At 36.8% G+C, this 24,207-nt stretch overlaps 1 protein-coding gene across 1 annotated transcript in view; it reads right to left on the reverse strand.

The window, feature by feature from the left end:
- Positions 1–24,207, reverse strand: part of LOC142194269 (galactosylgalactosylxylosylprotein 3-beta-glucuronosyltransferase 1-like) — a 79,906-nt gene that overhangs the window by 19,089 nt on the left and 36,610 nt on the right. The window contains exon 2 of the mRNA XM_075263291.1: positions 57–204. Coding sequence (XP_075119392.1) covers positions 57–168 — 112 coding nt within the window. The 5' untranslated portion in view covers positions 169–204. The remainder of the gene's footprint in view (positions 1–56; positions 205–24,207) is intronic.

Consider the following 24,207-nt stretch of genomic DNA (forward strand, 5'->3'; position numbering starts at 1 on the left):
AATACTGTCCTGATTGGAAGATGTAATGACCTTCACATATTATTTTATGTACTTACTTCTTAAAAGGGTGAGGTAGCGGCTGGTCGGGTTTTGGTGCCACAGTGTTAGGAGAAGAGCCCATGGTAAGACAATGAGCAGTGTAGTGAGAAGGTTGCGTCTCCTCGGCATGCTGATCTGACTGTCCGTGATCACTCATTTCTTTACCTGGAGGACAAGAGAAATAATACATTTTTAATCAATTCAGTATTATCAAGTTATATAGCAAGATATTTTACATATTTTAGAAGTTTTACTAAGTTCCTGTCATTAAATTCAGCATAATGACCGTTATGTCCAAGAATATAACTACTATAATACTGCCCCCTATGTACAAAAATATAACTACTATAATACTACTACTATGTACAAGAATATAACTACTATAATACTACTCCTATGTACAAGAATATAACTACTATAATACTGCCCCCTATGTACAAGAATATAACTACTATAATACTGCTCCCATGTACAAGAATATAACTACTATAATACTACTCCTATGTACAAGAATATAACTACTATAATACTACTCCTATGTACAAGAATATAACTACTATAATACTGCTCCTATGTACAAGAATATAACTACTATAATACTACTCCTATGTACAAGAATATACCTACTATAATACTATTCCTATGTACAAGAATATAACTACTATAATACTACTCCTATGTACAAGAATATAACTACTATAATACTACTCCTATGTACAAGAATATATCTACTATAATACTGCCCCCTATGTACAAGAATATAACTACTATAATACTACTCCTATGTACAAGAATATAACTACTATAATACTACTCCTATGTACAAGAATATAACTACTATAATACTACTCCTATGTACAAGAATATAACTACTATAATACTGCTCCTATGTACAAGAATATAACTACTATAATACTACTCCTATGTACAAGAATATAACTACTATAATACTACTCCTATGTACAAGAATATAACTACTATAATACTACTCCTATGTACAAGAATATACCTACTATAATACTACTCCTATGTACAAGAATATAACTACTATAATACTACTCCTATGTACAAGAATATAACTACTATAATACTGCTCCTATGTACAAGAATATAACTACTATAATACTACTCCCATGTACAAGAATATAACTATAATACTACTCCTATGTACAAGAATATAACTACTATAATACTACTCCCATGTACAAGAATATAACTACTAGAGATGAGCGAACAGTGTTTTATCGAACACATGTTCGATCGGATATCAGGGTGTTCGCCATGTTCGAATCGAATCGAACACCGCGTGGTAAAGTGCGCCAAAATTCGATTCCCCTCCCACCTTCCCTGGCGCCTTTTTTGCACCAATATCAGCGCAGGGGAGGTGGGACAGGAACTACGACACTGGGGGCATTGAAAAAAATTGGAAAAAGTCATTGGCTGCCGAAATCAGGTGACCTCCATTTTAGACGAATAGTGGATTTCAAATCCGGGTCATATGAGAATGTGAACTTTGTGACTATGAGACAGGGATAGCTGTACAGGCAGGGATAGCTAGGGATAACCTTTATTTAGGGGGGAATGTTATTAAAAATAACTTTTTGGGGCTCTATCGGGTGTGTAATTGTGATTTTTGTGAGATAAACTTTTTCCCATAGGGATGCATTGGCCAGCGCTGATTGGCCGAATTCCGTACTCTGGCCAATCAGTGCTGGCCAATGCATTCTATTAGCCCGATGAAGTAGAGCTGAATGTGTGTGCTTAGCACACACATTCAGCTCTACTTCATCGGGCTAATAGAATGCATTGGCCAATCAGCGCTGGCCAATGCATTCTATTAGCGTGAACTGAGTTTGCACAGGGGTTCTAGTGCACCCTCGGCTCTGCTACATCAGATTGCTACATCTGATGTAGCAGTGCCGAGTGTGCATCAGATGTGTAGTTGAGCAAAACTGACTCAGCACTGCTAAGTCTCTGCATTCGCATAGGAATGCATTGGCCAGCCTTCGGCCAATCAGCGCTGGCTCTGCCGGAGGAGGCGGAGTCTAAGGTCGGACCTGAATGGAGACTGGTGTGGAGCGATCTTAGACTCCGCCTCCTCCAGCAGAGCCAGCGCTGATTGGTCGAGTTCCGTACTCTGGCCAATCAGCACTGGCCAATGCATTTCTATGGGGAAAAGTTAGCTTGCGAAAATCGCAAACTGACAGGGATTTCCATGAAATAAAGTGACTTTTATGCCCCCAGACATGCTTCCCCTGCTGTCCCAGTGTCATTCCAGGGTGTTGGTATCATTTCCTGGGGTGTCATAGTGGACTTGGTGACCCTCCAGACACGAATTTGGGTTTCCCCCTTAACGAGTTTATGTTCCCCATAGACTATAATGGGGTTCGAAACCCATTCGAACACTCGAACAGTGAGCGGCTGTTCGAATCGAATTTCGAACCTCGAACATTTTAGTGTTCGCTCATCTCTAATAACTACTATAATACTACTCCTATGTACAAGAATATAACTACTATAATACTACCTCCTATGTACAAGAATATAACTACTATAATACTGCTCCTATGTACAAGAATATAACTACTATAATACTACTCCTATGTACAAGAATATAACCACTATAATACTACTCCTATGTACAAGAATATAACTACTATAATACTACTCCTATGTACAAGAATATAACTACTATAATACTACTCCCATGTACAAGAATATTACTACTATAATACTACTCCTATGTACAAGAATATAACTACTATAATACTGCTCATATGTACAAGAATATAACTACTATAATACTACTCCTATGTACAAGAATATAACTACTATAATACTACCTCCTATGTACAAGAATATAACCACTATAATACTACTCCTATGTACAAGAATATAACTACTATAATACTACTCCTATGTACAAGAATATAACTACTATAATACTACCTCCTATGTACAAGAATATAACTACTATAATACTGCTCATATGTACAAGAATATAACTACTATAATACTACTCCTATGTACAAGAATATAACTACTATAATACTACTCCTATGTACAAGAATATAACTACTATAATACTACCTCCTATGTACAAGAATATAACCACTAAAATACTACTCCTATGTACAAGAATATAACTACTATAATACTACTCCCATGTACAAGAATATAACTACTATAATACTACTCCAATGTACAAGAATATAACTACTATAATACTACCTCCTATGTACAAGAATATAACTACTATAATACTACCTCCTATGTACAAGAATATAACTACTATAATACTACTCCTATGTACAAGAATATAACTACTATAATACTACTCCTATGTACAAGAATATAACTACTATAATACTACCTCCTATGTACAAGAATATAACTACTATAATACTACTCCTATGTACAAGAGTATAACTACTATAATACTGCTCATATGTACAAGAATATAACTACTATAATACTACCTCCTATGTACAAGAATATAACTACTATAATACTACTCCTATGTACAAGAATATAACTACTATAATACTACTCCTATGTACAAGAATATAACTACTATAATACTGCTCATATGTACAAGAATATAACTACTATAATACTACTCATATGTACAAGAATATAACTACTATAATACTGCTCCTATGTACAAGAATATAACTACTATAATACTGCTCCTATGTACAAGAATATAACTACTATAATACTACTCCTATGTACAAGAATATAACTACTATAATACTGCTCCTATGTACAAGAATATAACTACTATAATACTGCTCATATGTACAAGAATATAACTACTATAATACTACCTCCTATGTACAAGAATATAACCACTATAATACTACTCCTATGTACAAGAATATAACTACTATAATACTACTCCCATGTACAAGAATATAACTACTATAATACTACTCCTATGTACAAGAATATAACTACTATAATACTGCTCATACGTACAAGAATATAACTACTATAATACTGCTCCTATGTACAAGAATATAACTACTATAATACTACTCCTATGTACAAGAATATAACTACTATAATACTACTCCAATGTACAAGAATATAACTACTATAATACTACCTCCAATGTACAAGAATATAACTACTATAATACTACCTCCTATGTACAAGAATATAACTACTATAATACTACTCCTATGAACAAGAATATAACTACTATAATACTACCTTCTATGTACAAGAATATAACTACTATAATACTACCTCCTATGTACAAGAATATAACTACTATAATACTACTCCTGTGTACAAGAATATAACTACTATAATACTACCTCCTATGTACAAGAATATAACTACTATAATACTACTATGTACAAGAATATAACTACTATAATACTACTATGTACAAGAATATAACTACTATAATACTACTCCAATGTACAAGAATATAACTACTATAATACTACCTCCTATGTACAAGAATATAACTACTATAATACTACTCCTATGTACAAGAATATAACTACTATAATACTACCTTCTATGTACAAGAATATAACTACTATAATACTACCTCCTATGTACAAGAATATAACTACTATAATACTACTCCTGTGTACAAGAATATAACTACTATAATACTACCTACTATGTACAAGAATATAACTACTATAATACTATTCCTATGTACAAGAATATAACTACTATAATACTACCTCCTATGTACAAGAATATAACTACTATAATACTACTATGTACAAGAATATAACTACTATAATACTACTATGTACAAGAATATAACTACTATAATACTGCACCTATGTACAAGAATATAACTACTAGAATACTACTCCTATGTACAAGAATATAACTACTATAATACTACCTACTATGTACAAGAATATAACTACTATAATACTATTCCTATGTACAAGAATATAACTACTATACTACTACCTCCTATGTACAAGAATATAACTACTATAATACTACTATGTACAAGAATATAACTACTATAATACTACTCCCATGTACAAGAATATAACTACTATAATACTACTCCCATGTACAAGAATATAACTACTATAATACTACTCCTATGTACAAGAATATAACTACTATAATACTACTCCTATGTACAAGAATATAACTACTATAATACTGCTCATACGTACAAGAATATAACTACTATAATACTACTCCTATGTACAAGAATATAACTACTATAATACTACTCCAATGTACAAGAATATAACTACTATAATACTACCTCCTATGTACAAGAATATAACTACTATAATACTACTCCTATGTACAAGAATATAACTACTATAATACTGCTCCTATGTACAAGAATATAACTACTATAATACTACTCCTATGTACAAGAATATAACTACTATAATACTGCTCCTATGTACAAGAATATAACTACTATAATACTACTCCTATGTACAAGAATATAACTACTATAATACTACTCCTATGTACAAGAATATAACTACTATAATACTACTCCTATGTACAAGAATATAACTACTATAATACTGCTCATACGTACAAGAATATAACTACTATAATACTACTCCTATGTACAAGAATATAACTACTATAATACTACTCCAATGTACAAGAATATAACTACTATAATACTACCTCCTATGTACAAGAATATAACTACTATAATACTACTCCTATGTACAAGAATATAACTACTATAATACTGCTCATACGTACAAGAATATAACTACTATAATACTGCTCCTATGTACAAGAATATAACTACTATAATACTGCTCCTATGTACAAGAATATAACTACTATAATACTACCTCCTATGTACAAGAATATAACTACTATAATACTACCTCCTATGTACAAGAATATAACTACTATAATACTACCTCCTATGTACAAGAATATAACTACTATAATACTACCTCCTATGTACAAGAATATAACTACTATAATACTACCTCCTTTGTACAAGAATATAACTACTATAATACTACCTCCTATGTACAAGAATATAACTACTATAATACTACTCCTATGTACAAGAATATAACTACTATAATACTACCTCCTATGTACAAGAATATAACTACTATAATACTACCTCCTATGTACAAGAATATAACTACTATAATACTACCTCCTTTGTACAAGAATATAACTACTATAATACTACCTACTATGTACAAGAATATAACTACTATAATACTATTCCTATGTACAAGAATATAACTACTATAATACTACTATGTACAAGAATATAACTAGTATAATACTACTATGTACAAGAATATAACTACTATAATACTACTATGTACAAGAATATAACTACTATAATACTACTATGTACAAGAATATAACTACTATAATACTGCACCTATGTACAAGAATATAACTACTATAATACTACTCCTATGTACAAGAGTATAACTACTGTAATACTACCTACTATGTACAAGAATATAACTACTATAATACTACTCCTATGTACAAGAATATAACTACTGTAATACTACTCCTATGTACAAGAATATAACTACTATAATACTGCTCATATGTACAAGAATATAACTATTATAATACTACCTCCTATGTACAAGAATATAACTACTATAATACTACTCCTATGTACAAGAATATAACTACTATAATACTACTCCTATGTACAAGAATATAACTACTATAATACTACTCCTATGTACAAGAATATAACTACTATAATACTGCTCATATGTACAAGAATATAACTACTATAATACTTCTCATATGTACAAGAATATAACTACTATAATACTACTCCTATGTACAAGAATATAACTACTATAATACTGCTCCTATGTACAAGAATATAACTACTATAATACTACTCCTATGTACAAGAATATAACTACTATAATACTACTCCTATGTACAAGAATATAACTACTATAATACTGCTCATATGTACAAGAATATAACTACTATAATACTACCTCCTATGTACAAGAATATAACCACTATAATACTACTCCTATGTACAAGAATATAACTACTATAATACTACTCCCATGTACAAGAATATAACTACTATAATACTACTCCTATGTACAAGAATATAACTACTATAATACTGCTCATACGTACAAGAATATAACTACTATAATACTGCTCCTATGTACAAGAATATAACTACTATAATACTACCTCCTATGTACAAGAATATAACTACTATAATACTACTCCTATGTACAAGAATATAACTACTATAATACTACCTCCTATGTACAAGAATATAACTACTATAATACTACCTCCTATGTACAAGAATATAACTACTATAATACTACTCCTTTGTACAAGAATATAACTACTATAATACTACCTACTATGTACAAGAATATAACTACTATAATACTATTCCTATGTACAAGAATATAACTACTATAATACTACTATGTACAAGAATATAACTACTATAATACTACTATGTACAAGAATATAACTACTATAATACTGCACCTATGTACAAGAATATAACTACTATAATACTACTCCTATGTACAAGAGTATAACTACTATAATACTACCTACTATGTACAAGAATATAACTACTATAATACTATTCCTATGTACAAGAATATAACTACTATAATACTACCTCCTATGTACAAGAATATAACTACTATAATACTACCTCCTATGTACAAGAATATAACTACTATAATACTACCTCCTATGTACAAGAATATAACTACTATAATACTACTCCTATGTACAAGAATATAACTACTATAATACTACCTCCTATGTACAAGAATATAACTACTATAATACTACTCCTATGTACAAGAATATAACTACTATAATACTACTCCTATGTACAAGAATATAACTACTATAATACTACTCCTATGTACAAGAATATAACTACTATAATACTACTATGTACAAGAATATAACTACTATAATACTATTATGTACAAGAATATAACTACTATAATACTACCTCCTATGTACAAGAATATAACTACTATAATACTGCACCTATGTACAAGAATATAACTACTATAATACTACTCCTATGTACAAGAATATAAATACTATAATACTACTCCTATGTACAAGAATATAACTACTACAATACTACTACTATGTACAAGAATATAACTACTATAATACTACTCCTATGTACAAGAATATAACTACTATAATACTACTATGTACAAGAATATAACTACTATAATACTACTATGTACAAGAATATAACTACTATAATACTACCTCCTATGTACAAGAATATAACTACTATAATACTGCACCTATGTACAAGAATATAACTACTATAATACTACTCCTATGTACAAGAATATAAATACTATAATACTACTCCTATGTACAAGAATATAACTACTACAATACTACTACTATGTACAAGAATATAACTACTACAATACTACTACTATGTACAAGAATATATCCTATTAATATTATAAATGTGAATTGTTTGTGAGTTTGTGGGTTTGTGACTTTGGATGTTCGGATGTTTGGCGGTCAATCACGCAAAAACCGCTCCACCAATTTGGCTGAAATTTTCCACAAACATAGTCACTACACTCGATTGCGCAATAGGCTACTTTTTGTCACAATAGCGCACATACATTTTTCCCAGGACCCCCACAAAATCCAAACTCACATCACTATCTCTGCAATCTCACACACTTTGGACCATAGCAAGCCACAAAATTCATATTACCCTCTACAGCAGAGGTCAGCAACCCCTGGCACACATGCCAAGAGTGGCACTCCTGCCATATTTCACTGGCACACCAGAAGCACAGAACCTGCAAGAGTTAAATGAAGTCCCTGCTAGAGCTGAGGCATAAGGACACTCCCCTTTGAGAGGGGTGCAGGAAACCCAGGGGGTGGAGCTTAATCGCTCAAGTCTCTGCCTGCTATAGTGATAGCTCCTGCCGAAGCTGCTAGCAAACTGAAAGTAAGAAACACACAGCTCCCTTCCTTTATTTCCTATTCTCATTAATATCAGGCATTTGGGGTTATTAGTTTAGTGTTAGTAACTCCATGTGCCTCACATTAATAGGAATAAACCCCATCATGTCCCTCATATTAACCCCTGTGTGCCTCACATTAATAGGAATAACCCCCATCATGTCCCTCATATTAACCCCTGTGTGCCCCATATAAAGATTACTAATATGTGAGACATATGGAGGTACTAATAAAAGACCTCAGTAATGAAGATACTTAATTATTACCTCCAAGTCTCTCACATATCAGTAACTAGAGATTAGCGAGTACTGTTGGGATCAGCCGATCCAAACAGCACGCTCCATAGAAATGAATGGATGCACCTGGTACTTCCGCTTGGACGTAGCCAGCGCGCTTAACCCCCCGCGTGCCGGCTACGTCCATTCATTTCTATGCGAGCGTGCTGTTCGGATCGGCTGATCCCAACAGTACTTGCTCATCTCTATCAGTAACTCTTACACTGGGGTTAATGTGAGGGACATAATGGGGTTAATTGCTATTAATAAGAGGCGCATGGAGTTACTGAACTGTCATGCACAGGGCCAGACTTTATGTTGCTTACTCAAGAGTATCCTGTGCCCAAAACTTACATGTACTGGCGCAAAATAACAACTCATACAATGTCGTATATCAAAGTATATTAACCTGAAATACCTCTGTCCCAAAGACACTATGTACAGTTTATACCAACACCGTATAGCGGCTGAAATACAAATTACATTCAACACAAAAGTCTCATGTGCTCTCAGAATTACAGCAACAACAAGATACACAGTTACATTTCATATCCCATACCTTATACACAGTACGAAAACCTTACCCGCGCCTGTATATACCCACTGCTACAATCACCGCAGACGAAGTCGTGGGTACCAGCTAGTCTACTATAATACTACTCCCATGTACAAGAATATAACTACTATAATACTGCTCCTATGTACAAGAATATAACTACTATACTACTCCTATGTACAAGAATATAACTACTATAATACTGATCCTATGTACAAGAATATAACTACTATAATACTACTCCTATGTACAAGAATATAACTACTATAATACTACTCCTATGTACAAGAATATAACTACTATAATACTGATCCTATGTACAAGAATATAACTACTATAATACTACTCCTATGTACAAGAATATAACTACTATAATACTACTCCTATGTACAAGAATATAACTACTATAATACTACTCCTATGTACAAGAATATAACTACTATAATACTGATCCTATGTACAAGAATATAACTACTATAATACTACCTCCTATGTACAAGAATATAACTACTATAATACTACTCCTATGTACAAGAATATAACTACTATAATACTGCTCCTATGTACAAGAATATAACTACTAAAATACTACTCCTATGTACAAGAATATAACTACTATAATACTACTCCTATGTACAAGAATATAACTACTATAATACTGCTCCTATGTACAAGAATATAACTACTATAATACTACTCCTATGTACAAGAATATAACTACTAAAATACTACTCCTATGTACAAGAATATAACTACTATAATACTACTCCTATATACAAGAATATAACTACTATAATACTACTCCTATGTACAAGAATATAACTACTATAATACTGCTCCTATGTACAAGAATATAACTACTATACTACTACTCCTATGTACAAGAATATAACTACTATAATACTGATCCTATGTACAAGAATATAACTACTATAATACTACCTCCTATGTACAAGAATATAACTACTATAATTCTACTCCTATGTACAAGAATATAACTACTATAATACTACTCCTATGTACAAGAATATAACTACTATAATACTACCTCCTATGTACAAGAATATAACTACTATAATACTACTCCTATGTACAAGAATATAACTACTATAATACTACTCCTATGTACAAGAATATAATTACTATAATACTACTCCTATGTACAAGAATATAACTACTATAATACTACTCCTATGTACAAGAATATAACTACTATAATACTGATCCTATGTACAAGAATATAACTACTATAATACTACTCCTATGTACAAGAATATAACTACTATAATACTACCTCCTATGTACAAGAATATAACTACTATAATACTACTCCTATGTACAAGAATATAACTACTATAATACTACTCCTATGTACAAGAATATAACTACTATAATACTGCTCCTATGTACAAGAATATAACTACTATACTACTACTCCTATGTACAAGAATATAACTACTATAATACTACCTCCTATGTACAAGAATATAACTACTATAATACTACTCCTATGTACAAGAATATAACTACTATAATACTACTCCTATGTACAAGAATATAACTACTATTATACTACTCCTATGTACAAGAATATAACTACTATAATACTGATCCTATGTACAAGAATATAACTACTATAATACTACTCCTATGTACAAGAATATAACTACTATAATACTACTCCTATGTACAAGAATATAACTACTATAATACTACTCCTATGTACAAGAATATAACTACTATTATACTACTCCTATGTACAAGAATATAACTACTATAATACTGATCCTATGTACAAGAATATAACTAATATAATACTATCTCCTGTGTACAAGAATATAACTACTATAATACTACTCCTATGTACAAGAATATAACTACTATAATACTACTCTTATGTACAAGAATATAACTACTATAATACTGCTCCTATGTACAAGAATATAACTACTATAATACTACTCCTATGTACAAGAATATAACTACTATAATACTACTCCTATGTACAAGAATATATCTACTATAATACTGCTCCTATGTACAAGAATATAACTACTATAATACTACCTCCTATGTACAAGAATATAACTACTATAATACTACTCCTATGTACAAGAATATAACTACTATAATACTACTCCTATGTACAAGAATATAACTACTATTATACTACTCCTATGTACAAGAATATAACTACTATAATACTGATCCTATGTACAAGAATATAACTACTATAATACTACTCCTATGTACAAGAATATAACTACTATAATACTACTCCTATGTACAAGAATATATCTACTATAATACTGCTCCTATGTACAAGAATATAACTACTATAATACTACATTCTATGTACAAGAATATAACTACTATAATACTGCTCCTATGTACAAGAATATAACTACTATAATACTGCCCCTATGTACAAGAATATAACTACTATAATACTACCTCCTATGTACAAGAATATAACTACTATAATACTACCTCCTATGTACAAGAATATAACTACTATAATACTACCCCCTATGTACAAGAATATAACTACTATAATACTGCCCCTATGTACAAGAATATAACTACTATAATACTACCTCCTATGTACAAGAATATAACTACTATAATACTACCTCCTATGTACAAGAATATAACTACTATAATACTACCCCTATGTACAAGAATATAACTACTATAATACTGCCCCTATGTACAAGAATATAACTACTATAATACTACCTCCTATGTACAAGAATATAACTACTATAATACTACCTCCTATGTACAAGAATATAACTACTATAATACTACCTCCTATGTACAAGAATATAACTACTATAATACTACCTCCTATGTACAAGAATATAACTACTATAATACTACCCCCTATGTACAAGAATATAACTACTATAATACTACTCCTGTGTATTATTATCCCCTATATACAATATCAGATGTAAGTCCTCCGTGTATATACTGTATATATCTGTAGTTCCTCTCTTCTTAGTATATAAGGTCAGATCAGCGTCCGGCAGTCTTTGGGTTACGGAGATTTTGCTGTTACGCTCTATTTAGAAATAATTACATTTGGACTCGCAGGTTTTCGGACCTGACTTTGATATAACGTCGCACTAGACATAATGGGATATAAATGAATAAATCAGCACTTTGGTAATTGTCTGCGGTCACGTCTCAGGTCACATCTTTAGAGATTTCCATTTCCATTGGGTTTATCGGGCGCGTTGCGTTCTTTATGGATCACGTTTACTGGGACGGGTGGTCTTGAGAAGGGGCATTTATCAGATATACTATTAAAGTTGCGTGGAGATCTCCTCTTTCAATTAAAGGGGCTCTAACCTGTTTCTAAGAAGTTGGGGATAGTCTTCACCTCCTCTTGTTCCCCTCTGGCAGTTTATGGGGGTATTTAATGGGGTTATCTCACTAGTACAACCAACCCCTCTTCATATGATATTGGGGTATATGGACACCATAGAAGTCTAGCCATAGAGTGCCTAAGGACGGCCTGTCTATGTATTAGAATGTTCGTCCATTCATTTCAGTGGTCAGCATGCAATACTACATTTCCCCTGTAGTGGCCACTGTAGGTAAAATGATTGGTTAGTTGTGGCCTCATGATTTAAAATTTTTAATTTTCTGCTCCAATCACATCTAAAGCTGCCATCAATAATGCCAGTTATGAAAGAGCAGTGCATTGTGGGAGCTCAGATAACCATAACATAGGTAGGTCACATGATACCCAGGTCACATGACTGATAGATTCCAGGGCCTAGCGGTGCAATCTTCATTGTCTCTTTGGAGGTGACTAGAGAAGAAAATACAAACTAGCTGTAAATGGGGCAGAGTGAGGTAGCAAAGTATTTACCAAGTGACGTGACGTTTTATGTAGTTTGCAATTATGTAAAATGAAAAGCGGAGTTTTCCTTTAACGCTTCTTAACTTTTGAAAAGGCGTTTATAATAAATAGATGAAGGACGTGCGAATTATCCGAGGCGTTCGGCTTCCCCGCAGATGACATTTAATGGCAGGAACTCAGGGTCTGTCAGCGCTTTGAGGGAACGATGTATTTATTTTTGAAGGCTACAAGCTGTTCCTTTATGCAGCAATTTCCTGCCATAATTGATACATCAGAAGGAGAATAATAAAGTAGGACATTTTTGAATTTGGAAGGGGGGTGTGTGTGAAAATAAGAATCGGCCCCGGAATCTCCATTCACACCTCCTCGCCATCTTCATATGAAAGTGTTCATGTGTCACAGTTTCCGAATAATCTTATTTTCCTCATTAAAAGGGACGTTTCTCCAGCTCCAACTCTTTGCGTCCTTCAATAGCTGCCGGTCTTCTGATTCTAGCACAGTTGGAATTTATTCTCTAGCCCCCACCATTCCTGAGAAATCAGTGCTGTTAGTTCATTACTAATTAGACTCTCTACTGTGAGGAGGGCGGTGCCTGTCTCTCTGCTCTAGCCTGACCCCGCCCACCTGATATTAGAGAGGAAATTTGGTGCTGAAACTCACATCACTGATTGCTCAGGAATGGTAGGGGCTAGAGAAAAAATGCCAACTGCTCTGGAATCAGTGGAGTGGTGGGTATTGGAGGATGCAAAGAGTTGGAGCTGGTGGTATTTAGGATTTCCAGGATTTATACTTTGACGGTCTAGTGTTAGGATAGATCAATATGTGATTGGTGGGGTCTGACGTCATGTTCATTGGTCACATGGTACAGTAGCAGCTCAGTTCCTTTCAAATGAATGGGGATGAGCTGCAGTACCGTGCATAGCCACTATGCATTGTGTAGCGCTGTGCTTGGTGTTCAATGAAGAGGCCGCAGCACTCACCTGAACAGTGTCGCATTAGGATTCCAAGGCAACGAGGCAACTGCTTGGCAGGTATGTTGGATAGATTTCAGACTACTCCTGCTAAATGTCTATGCAGTGATACTTTAAGAGATTGGGTGACATGCAGGGTTGGGTTTAGGGGACGCAGATGCCCTCGATGAAGGGGGTGCCACAGATATCCTGATACCTGTAACAGTATGATGTTACAGTGTATAACACCATTATTATATCATGTTATGTATTTTGCTATTTTGTGCACTGTTTGGCGGTATTTCCACAGACAGTCTGTAGCACATGGTGGGGCAGCACGGTAGAGCATTGTTATTCAGGCGCCCATACGGAAATGTTATTTGGCCTATGGCAGCCTTCCAAATAATTCAGTTATATAGTGCTCAAATAACAGGTGGTGCCATCTTTGTCCCACTTAAAGGGAGTGTGTCACTAGAACCCAGTATATCAAACAGCCTTGCAGATAGATAGGCTAGTGTCTCCAGAGTAATACGGTGCTTTCCCCTTGTGAATCGGGGCCTCCCTTGCCGAGATATTGCCATTGCTGTCAAGGTGCGAATGAGATCTTAGGAGTAACAAGGGCGCCACCATTGGCCCAAACAGCTCATTTGCATATTGATAAAATGGAAATATCTCAGCAATGGAGGCTGCGATTGACAAGGGGAGAACGTTGTTTGATTCAGGTGACCCTAATCTATCTATCTATGGGGCTGTTTCATACGCTGGGATCTGGTGACACACTCCTTTTAAGTGAACAGGCCTTTAAATCATTAGTTTATATGTTCCATATTTAATAGGCATTCCCTCTGGCGCCTCCTTGTGGTCATATCAATAGAGTCCATAACTAACTCCATTAGGGATCGGCTCATCCCTCCCGGCCTCCTAATCCGGGCCCTGCAGATCTCATCACTTCTTGTCTCCACCAGCAGGGAGATTATAATCTGATTATTACAGTCCCAGCCGTTATAATTAGACAATACGAGAGCGGGACTGACTTGTTATACAGTAATAAGTGTCTGCTGGGATGTGACATTATATTCATCACACAGGGGTTATGTCAATGCCCCGGGGGTAGATTCTGTGTTACTGGTTATCTAGGCGGTGGACACTTAACCCATTCATGGTGGGGGATATTTTGACACTGTAGGCAATTTCGGTGCTAATATCAAGCACACTTATTAGTAGAACCGACATAATACTGCCATACACATAAAACACAACGCTATATGGAGAGGTAATACTGCTATACAGTGCCTAAGTAACACCAGCAAACAGTGCAACATAGTAGTACCATATAGTGCTGCGTCATACTGCCACACTATGAGTTTATAATAGTGTAATAATATATAGAAGACTAGAGGGAGGACGCGGCTTCGCACGGGTATATTACAATTTATGTTTGTGTAGTGGCCCCATAAGAATTGTCCAGGTTTGCACTGGTGTATTTTGTATGTGGTTTGTGTGTATGTCCATAAGCGTCATGTGATTATGTGGATCTCATTTTGGATGTCAGTGAAAAACCTGTGATCAGTTGTTATGGATACCTGGAGTAAAGCTGTATCTAATCCTTCCCCGTGTAGTACTGTGTTTAGATGCAAGTGTCTAATTCTTGTTGGTGTGGTACTGTGTGCAGATACACATATCTAATCCTCCCCATGTGATATTGTGTGAAGAGGCGCGTATCTAATCCTCCAGTAAGTGAAACTGTGTGCAGACGCGCGTATCTAATGACTCTGGCGTGTGGTACTATGTGCAGATGCGCGTATCTAATCCTCCCCCATGTGGAACTGTGTGCTGAGACGCGTATCTAATTCTCTGGCATGTGGTACTGTATGCAGAGGCCTGTATCTAATCCTCCCGTGTGGTACTGTGTTCAGATGCACGTATCTAATCCTCCCCTGTGTGGTATTGTGTGAAGAGGCGCGTATCTAATCCTCCCCGTGTGATACTGTGTGCTTAGACGCGTATCTAATTCTCTGGCTTGTGGTACTGTGTGCAGAGGCATGTATCTAATCCTCCAAAGTGTGGTACTGTGTGCACACACACATATCTAATCCTCCCCTGTGTGGTATTGTGTGAAGAGGCGCGTATCTAATCCTTCGGCTTGTGAAACTGTGTGTAGACGCGCGTATCTAATCCTACTGCATGTGGTACTGTGTGAAGACGCGTGTATCTAATCTTATGGCGTGTACAACTGTGTGAAGACACGTGTATCTAATCCTCCCCTGTGTGGTATTGTGTGAAGAGGTGCGTATCTAATCCTACAGCATGTGGTACTGTGTGCAGACACGCGTATCTAATCTTTCCCTGTGTGGTATTGTGTGAAGAGGCGCATATCTAATCCTTCGGCGTGTGGAACTGTGTGTAGACGTACGTATCTAATCCTACTGCATGTGGTACTGTGTGAAGACGCGTGTATCTAATCCTATGGCGTGTACAACTGTGTGCAGACGTGCGTATCTAATCCTCTGGAGTGTGGAACTGTGTGTAGACGCGTGTATCTATCTATCTAACTCCTATCTATCTATCTATCTATCTATCTATCTATCTATCTATCTATCTCCTATCTATCTATCTATCTATCTCCTATCTATCTATCTATCTATCTATCTATCTCCTATCTATCTATCTATCTATCTATCTCCTATCTATCTATCTATCTATCTGTCTCCTATCTATCTATCTATTCTATCTATTCATCTCTTTACTATCTATCTATCTATCTATCTATCTATCTATCTCCTATCTATCTATCTATCTATCTATCTATCTATCTATCTATCTCCTATCTATCTATCTCCTATCTATCTATCTATCTATCTATCTATCTATCTATCTATCTATCTATCTCCTATCTATCTATCTATCTATCTATCTATCTATCTCATATCTATCTATCTATCTATCTCCTATCTATCTATCTATCTATCTATCTATCTATCTATCTATCTATCTATGATTCTATCTCTCTCCACAGGTTATATATTCACTATCTTCCCCCTATGACCTCTCTTCTACTATCTTCTGCCTCTCTCAGACTCTCTCTGTACAGGATTACAATACTCGCTGCTCCTGTCTCCATTGTTGATGATCATTTGATTTCCTGTCTTTATAAAGTCACCTTCAGATTCTTTTCTTCCAAAATACTTTCCTTTGTCCTCTTTAGAACCTTCCTGTGTTCATTCTAGAAGTTCAAACTCAGATTACCCTCAGATTCCTTTCCTTATTGACTATTGTATCTGCTATTTTCCTGGTGCCTGAAACTCGGATACTACATGGAGAGTTTTCAACAGTATTTATATTCTATCTATTCATCTCTTTACTATCTATCTATCTATCTATCTATCTATCTATCTATCTATCTATCTATCTCCTATCTATCTATCTATCTATCTATCTATCTATTTCTTTAAAACAAGTCCAAGGCTATATTGCTTATATATATTTTAAGAATCAATCATCTGAAGACTATATATATATATATATATATATATATATATATATATATATATATATATACAGTGTTGGCCAAAAGTATTGGCACCCCTGCAATTCTGTCAGATAATCCTCGTGTTCTTCCAGATAATGATTGCAGTCACAAATTCTTTGGTATTATCTTCATTTAATTTGTCTTCAATGGAAAACCACAAAAAGAATTGTCAAAAAGCCAAATTGGATATAATTCCACAGCAAACATAAAGGGGGTGGACAAAAGTATTGGCACTGTTTGAAAAATCATGTGATGCTTCTCTAATTTGTGTAATTAACAGCACCTGTTACTTACCTGAGTCACCTAACAGGTGGTGGCAATAACTAAATCACACTTGCAGCCAGTTGAAATGGATTAAAGTTGACTCCACCTCTGTCCTGTGTCCTTGTGTGACCACATTGAGCATGGAGAAAAGAAAGAAGACCAAAGGACTGTCTGAGGACTTGAGAAGCAAAATTGTGAGGAAGCCTGAGCAATCTCAAGGCTACAAGTCCATCTCCAAAGCCCTGAATGTTCCTGTGTCTACCGTGCGCAGTGTCATCAAGAGGTGTAAAGCCCATGGCCCTGTGGCTAACCTCCCTAGATGTGGACGCAAAAGAAACATTGACCAGAGATTTCACCGCAAGATTGTGCGGATGGTGGATAAAGAACCTCGACTAACATCCAAACAAGTCCAAGCTGCCCTGCAGTCCGAGGGTACAGCAGTGTCACCCCGTACTATCCAGCGTCAGCGTCTGAATGAGAAGGGACTGTATGGTAGGAGACCCAGGAAGACCCCACTTCTTACCCACAGACAGAAGCCAGGCTGGAGTTTGCCAAAACTTACCTGAGAAAGCCAAAACCGTTCTGGAAGAATGTTCTCTGGTCAGAGGAGACAAAAGTAGGAGAAGGCCTCAACATAGAGATTACAGGGAAAAAGAGAAGAAGACGCCCCTACAGTCAGACATGGCGGAGGTCCCTGATGGTTTGGGGTTGCTTTGCTGCCTCTGGCACTGGACTGCTTGACCGTGTGCATGGCATTATGAAGTCTGAAGACGACCAACACATTGTGCAGCATCATGTAGGGCCCAGTGTGAGAAAGCGGGGTCTCCCTCAGAGGTCAGGGCTCTTCCAGCAGGACAAGGACCCAAAACACACTTCAGGTCAGCACTAGAAAATGGTGGTGAGAGAAAGCCCTGGAGACTTGTAAAGTGGCAGCAATGAGTCCAGCCCTGAATCCCATAGAACACCTGTGGGGGAGGGGGAGAGATCTCTTGGTGGCAGTTTGGAGAAGGCCCCCTTCACATCTCAGAGGGGACCTGGAGCAGTTTGCCAAAGAAGAAGGGTCTAAGATTCCAGCAGAGCCTTGTAAGAAACTCATTGCTGGTTAGCAGAAGCGGTTGTGCGCAGTTATTGTGTCTAAAGGTTGTGCTACCAAGTATTAGGCTGAGGGCGCCAATACTTCTGTCCGCACCAGTTTTGGAGTTTTGTGTAAAATGATCAATGATGTGACTTTTTTTTCATTCTCTTTTGTGTTTTTTCATTGCAAACAAAATAACTGAAGATATTACCAAAGAGTTTGTGCTTGTAATCATTATCTGGGGGACATCGAGGATTATCTGACAGGACTGCAGGGGGCGATATTTATACTGTATATACCCTGTGTCACTTATATACTATATAAGAGTCTGTGCTGTGTAATCATTATCTGGGGACAGCGAGGATTATCTGACAGGACTGCAGGGGGCGATACTTATACTGTATATACCCTGTGTCATTTATATACTATATAAGAGTTTGTGCTTGTAATCATTATCTGGGGGACAGCGAGGATTATCTGACAGGACTGCAGGGGGCGATACTTATACTGTATATACCCTGTGTCACTTATATACTATATAAGAGTCTGTGCTGTGTAATCATTATCTGGGGGACAGCGAGGATTATCTGACAGGACTGCAGGGGGCGATACTTATACTGTATATACCCTGTGTCACTTATATACTATATAAGAGTCTGTGCTGTGTAATCATTATCTGGGGGACACCGAGGATTATCTGACAGGACTGCAGGGGGCGATACTTATACTGTATATACCCTGTGTCACTTATATACTATATAAGAGTCTGTGCTGTGTAATCATTATCTGGAGACACCGAGGATTATCTGACAGGACTGCAGGGGGCGATACTTATACTGTATATACCCTGTGTCACTTATATACTATATAAGAGTCTGTGCTGTGTAATCAATATCTGGGGGACAGCGAGGATTATCTGACAGGACTGCAGGGGGACAAGACTTTTGGCCAACACTGTATATATATGTTTCTAAACTAACTAAACTTGAATAGAATAATAGAATATACTAGACAAAACTATAATTGAACTATATTAAACTAATTATTAACTAAACTAGACAAAACCTTAACTATACTAGATTAATCTACACTAAACCTTAGCGAAACTAGATAAACTATACTAAGCTTTATATAAAGTAGACTATACTAGACTAAACTTTAAGTAAACTAGATTAATCAAGACTAATCCTTAGCCAACATAGACTAAACCTTAGGTAAACTAGATAAAACAGTCTAAACTAGACTTTTTCCTAACTAAACTAGCCTAAACTTTAACTGAATTCAATTAAACTAGACTAAAACATAACTAAACTCAACTGAACCTTAATTAAACTGGGCTAAACTTTAAATAAGCTAGCGTAAACATTAGCTATACAAGGCTAAATGTGTCTAAACCTTAAGTAAACTAGACTAAATTAGAATTAGATTAATTAGATTAAATTTGACTAAATCATAACTAACTAAACTAAAATTTAGCTAAACTAGATTAAACTTGACTAAACCTGAACTAAACCAGGCTATACTCAATTAAACCTTAGCCCAACTAGAGGTAGGTAGACTAAGCCTAAGCTTAACTACACTAGACTAAAGCTTGGTCCAAAACATGTAACAGGAATCCCTTTATGGGACGTAAATTCCAACGAGCCTCATTTTTGAAAACTGACGCCCATGGCGACCAATCAGAGATCAGATTTTTAATTCTGGTTTAGGACTGGTTGCTATGGGTAACAAGGCCAGTTTACTCATTTATTTGGAATTACATCCCATCCCCCATCACACCAGTAGCCGCCGGCTCTACGGAGGAGCAAATATTAAAAAACAATGTCCCTTATCAACAGCCCTGACCTTGGTGGAGCGCATTAGTAAAATAGATCATCCCTCCCGCCGCCGCCGCTGCCGCCGCCGCTCCGTAATCACTTCTGCTCTCGTCTTGGCCTCAGGTAATCGAAAAAAAAAATCAACAACAACAAGAAAACACAAGATGAGTTTGTTTGTTGAATATTTAAAGGGCCGGCGCAGCTCTTATTAATTTCGGTCTGAGGGCACTGGCGGGCTCCTTGTTGCTGGCGCAATCACCGGGAAGCGAATTATTTAAGTCGTGCAGATTCCTGGAGTCCGACAAGAAGGCCGGCGAAGGGCTGTGAAGGAGCGAAGACAATGTCTCAATTATTTATGAAGATGACCTCTGCTCCGCGGCCCATGTTTTATTCATGCCTGTTTGTTCTTCGCTGCCATCCACCCGCCAGACACAACTCTCCTCCAATTTAAGTCCAGATAAAGGGACGGCTCCATCTGTCTCCCCCATTCGCTTTTTTTTTTATTTCCCAATTACCCGGCCGCTTCGAGCCGCGAGCGCATTCCGGAAAAACAGGACAATTTTTTATTGAATATCTTAAGGTGGAATATCACGCCGGGCCGTCCACCGCGCCAGCTGTTAAAGGGATAGTACATTATTTTAATCGAAAAGTTCTGCAAGTTTCTAATAGAGCTAAGGCCTCATTTATCACAGCAGTAAGGTAGGCCTCGTTGCCGTTAGCAGCCAGAGACCTGCTTTCATTTTTTTCAGACCAGTTTCCCTGCACGGAAAAAGTCGCAAATGTCTTTGAATCCGACTTACAAGAAAAAAAATTGCCTTGTACGCCATCAACCGCGCCACCAGTTTGCTAATATAAGTGATGCTACATGTCAGGTGTTTCGGATTAGGCTGATGGATTTTTTTGCGCGAGCCTCACTAACTTTTTCTAAGGTCAGAGATACGGGGTATGGGGGGGGGGGGGCGGTCACTGCCTGCGCCAGATTCAACAAAAGTGATGTAAATGACGAGAGTCTACCGCAGCCCCAGTGGTCCCCAGTGCGCGCCTAGTTCATGAAAAGGCACAGGGGTGGGTTTTGTCATTTCTGGGGCCCCCTAATCATAATTTTTAGGCCACTTCTCCTCTATATCGGATCTGCCCAACAGTTTGCAGGTGGAAAAAAAATTCCTCGTAATTGGCCCCTACATTGTATTACGCCCCTTTGATTTCCCCCACAATAACTCCGTGTATTGGCCTTCGACAATATATTACTCTCTTTTTAGACCCCAGAGTATAATAAACAGAGATCGGGGGGATAAAAAATAAAAAAACAGTGTTACTTACCTATCTCCCGGCTCCGCTGCATTCTCTGGCGCTGTCGGCCGTCTTCTAGGACATCATGTGACTGGGGGGCCAACATTGTGACTCGTAAGGACACAGGCCCAGTCATGTGACGTCACGCAAATAGGCCCCAATTATGCCCTCAGCGTGGAGGGGTAATTAAAACAGTTTTTTATGTTCCATTAGCTCTCCTGGGCCTCTGATCATTATACTTGGGGGTCCGAAAAGACCCCCGCGTATAAAAGTGCTTGTGGGGCCCGCGGCATCACTTACCGATCCCGCCCCTGCCAGGATCAGTCAGTAAGTAGGGCCCGTTACCTGCTGAAATAACTCCAGCTGGTAACGGCCTATTAAAAAGAAACAACAAAAAAAACGTCCGGGGCCCTGTGGCAGCTGCTATGGCTGCAACCCCGGTAGTTACACCACTGGCGCCCCCTGTACTAGTGCCCGCTTTACTGGCTAACACACAGTATTTCACTCCCTGCCAGAAAGCAGTGTAAATTTTGGTGCAGATCTTTGTCTGCTCATAGAAATGTAGTGGGAACCAAAGGGTCTGATGGAGGAGAGCTAAAGAGGTGCTGCAGGGACCTGTTTGATCACAGCTGTCCGTGTCCCGGTGGATCCAGCGAGGAGGTTGTCACTCCATAAGCTCCAGCTCAAGAAGCAATTCAGGGCCATGTTGTCTGCCAGTGGTGGTGGTAGGCTCGGGGGAGGGCTTGCCTATTGCCAATGATTCCCCCCGTCGGTGCCTCCATCATGCACAGCCATAGATCTCCATAACTGTCTTCTATAGACTGGACATCATTTGTGCACAATACAGTGCGTTTCTTTCCTGTTCTTTAAAGAAGTTCATAGAGGTCCAACTGCTTCCCCCACCTAAAGCAGAGAGGCCTCGCACCTCCACCAAATTAGGGTGGGGACTGATAGAGCTGTGTGACCCCCACTCAAGGCACCGATGTTCTCCGGATCAGAGGGGGCCTCAGAATTCAGACTCAACCAATATGCAGGAGAAAAGGAATATTCTCGGTAATCTGGGAAGACGGCCCTATTAGAATTTATTTCCAGGAGTGTCCTCAGACCCCGATCCCCGTTACACATGAAGGGTCTTATTCTATCTGTATGTTTTTGGGATGAATACTAGGAATAACCCCAGAATGTTCTCTGGCTCCATTGCCTCCACCCCTGTTATTATTATGAAGTCCCTGATATTTAACTTGTCTTTCCCCTTCTGTCCCTTGTCGCGTTTTCCCTCTGATTGTTCTGCAAGCTTCTGCTGTACTTCAGGGCTCGATAACCCGCGGCTCTCCGGTTGCTATGCTGCATTGTGGCCGCTCCTGCCGTGAACTCTTATACATATTGTACACCTGTTCACCGCCAGCATAGCAACATCTCCAGAGAGGAACAAAAGAAGCATTATATCTAATCCACTCTGCGGCGGACACGTGTCGTGTGATGGAAGGCGCCACCGTGTAAATGAACGCTCTTATCCTGACCACTGAGGAGCCTGAAGGACAGGC

This window comes from Leptodactylus fuscus, chromosome 2 (genome assembly GCF_031893055.1).
Source record: "Leptodactylus fuscus isolate aLepFus1 chromosome 2, aLepFus1.hap2, whole genome shotgun sequence".
Lineage (NCBI taxonomy): Eukaryota > Metazoa > Chordata > Amphibia > Anura > Leptodactylidae > Leptodactylus > Leptodactylus fuscus.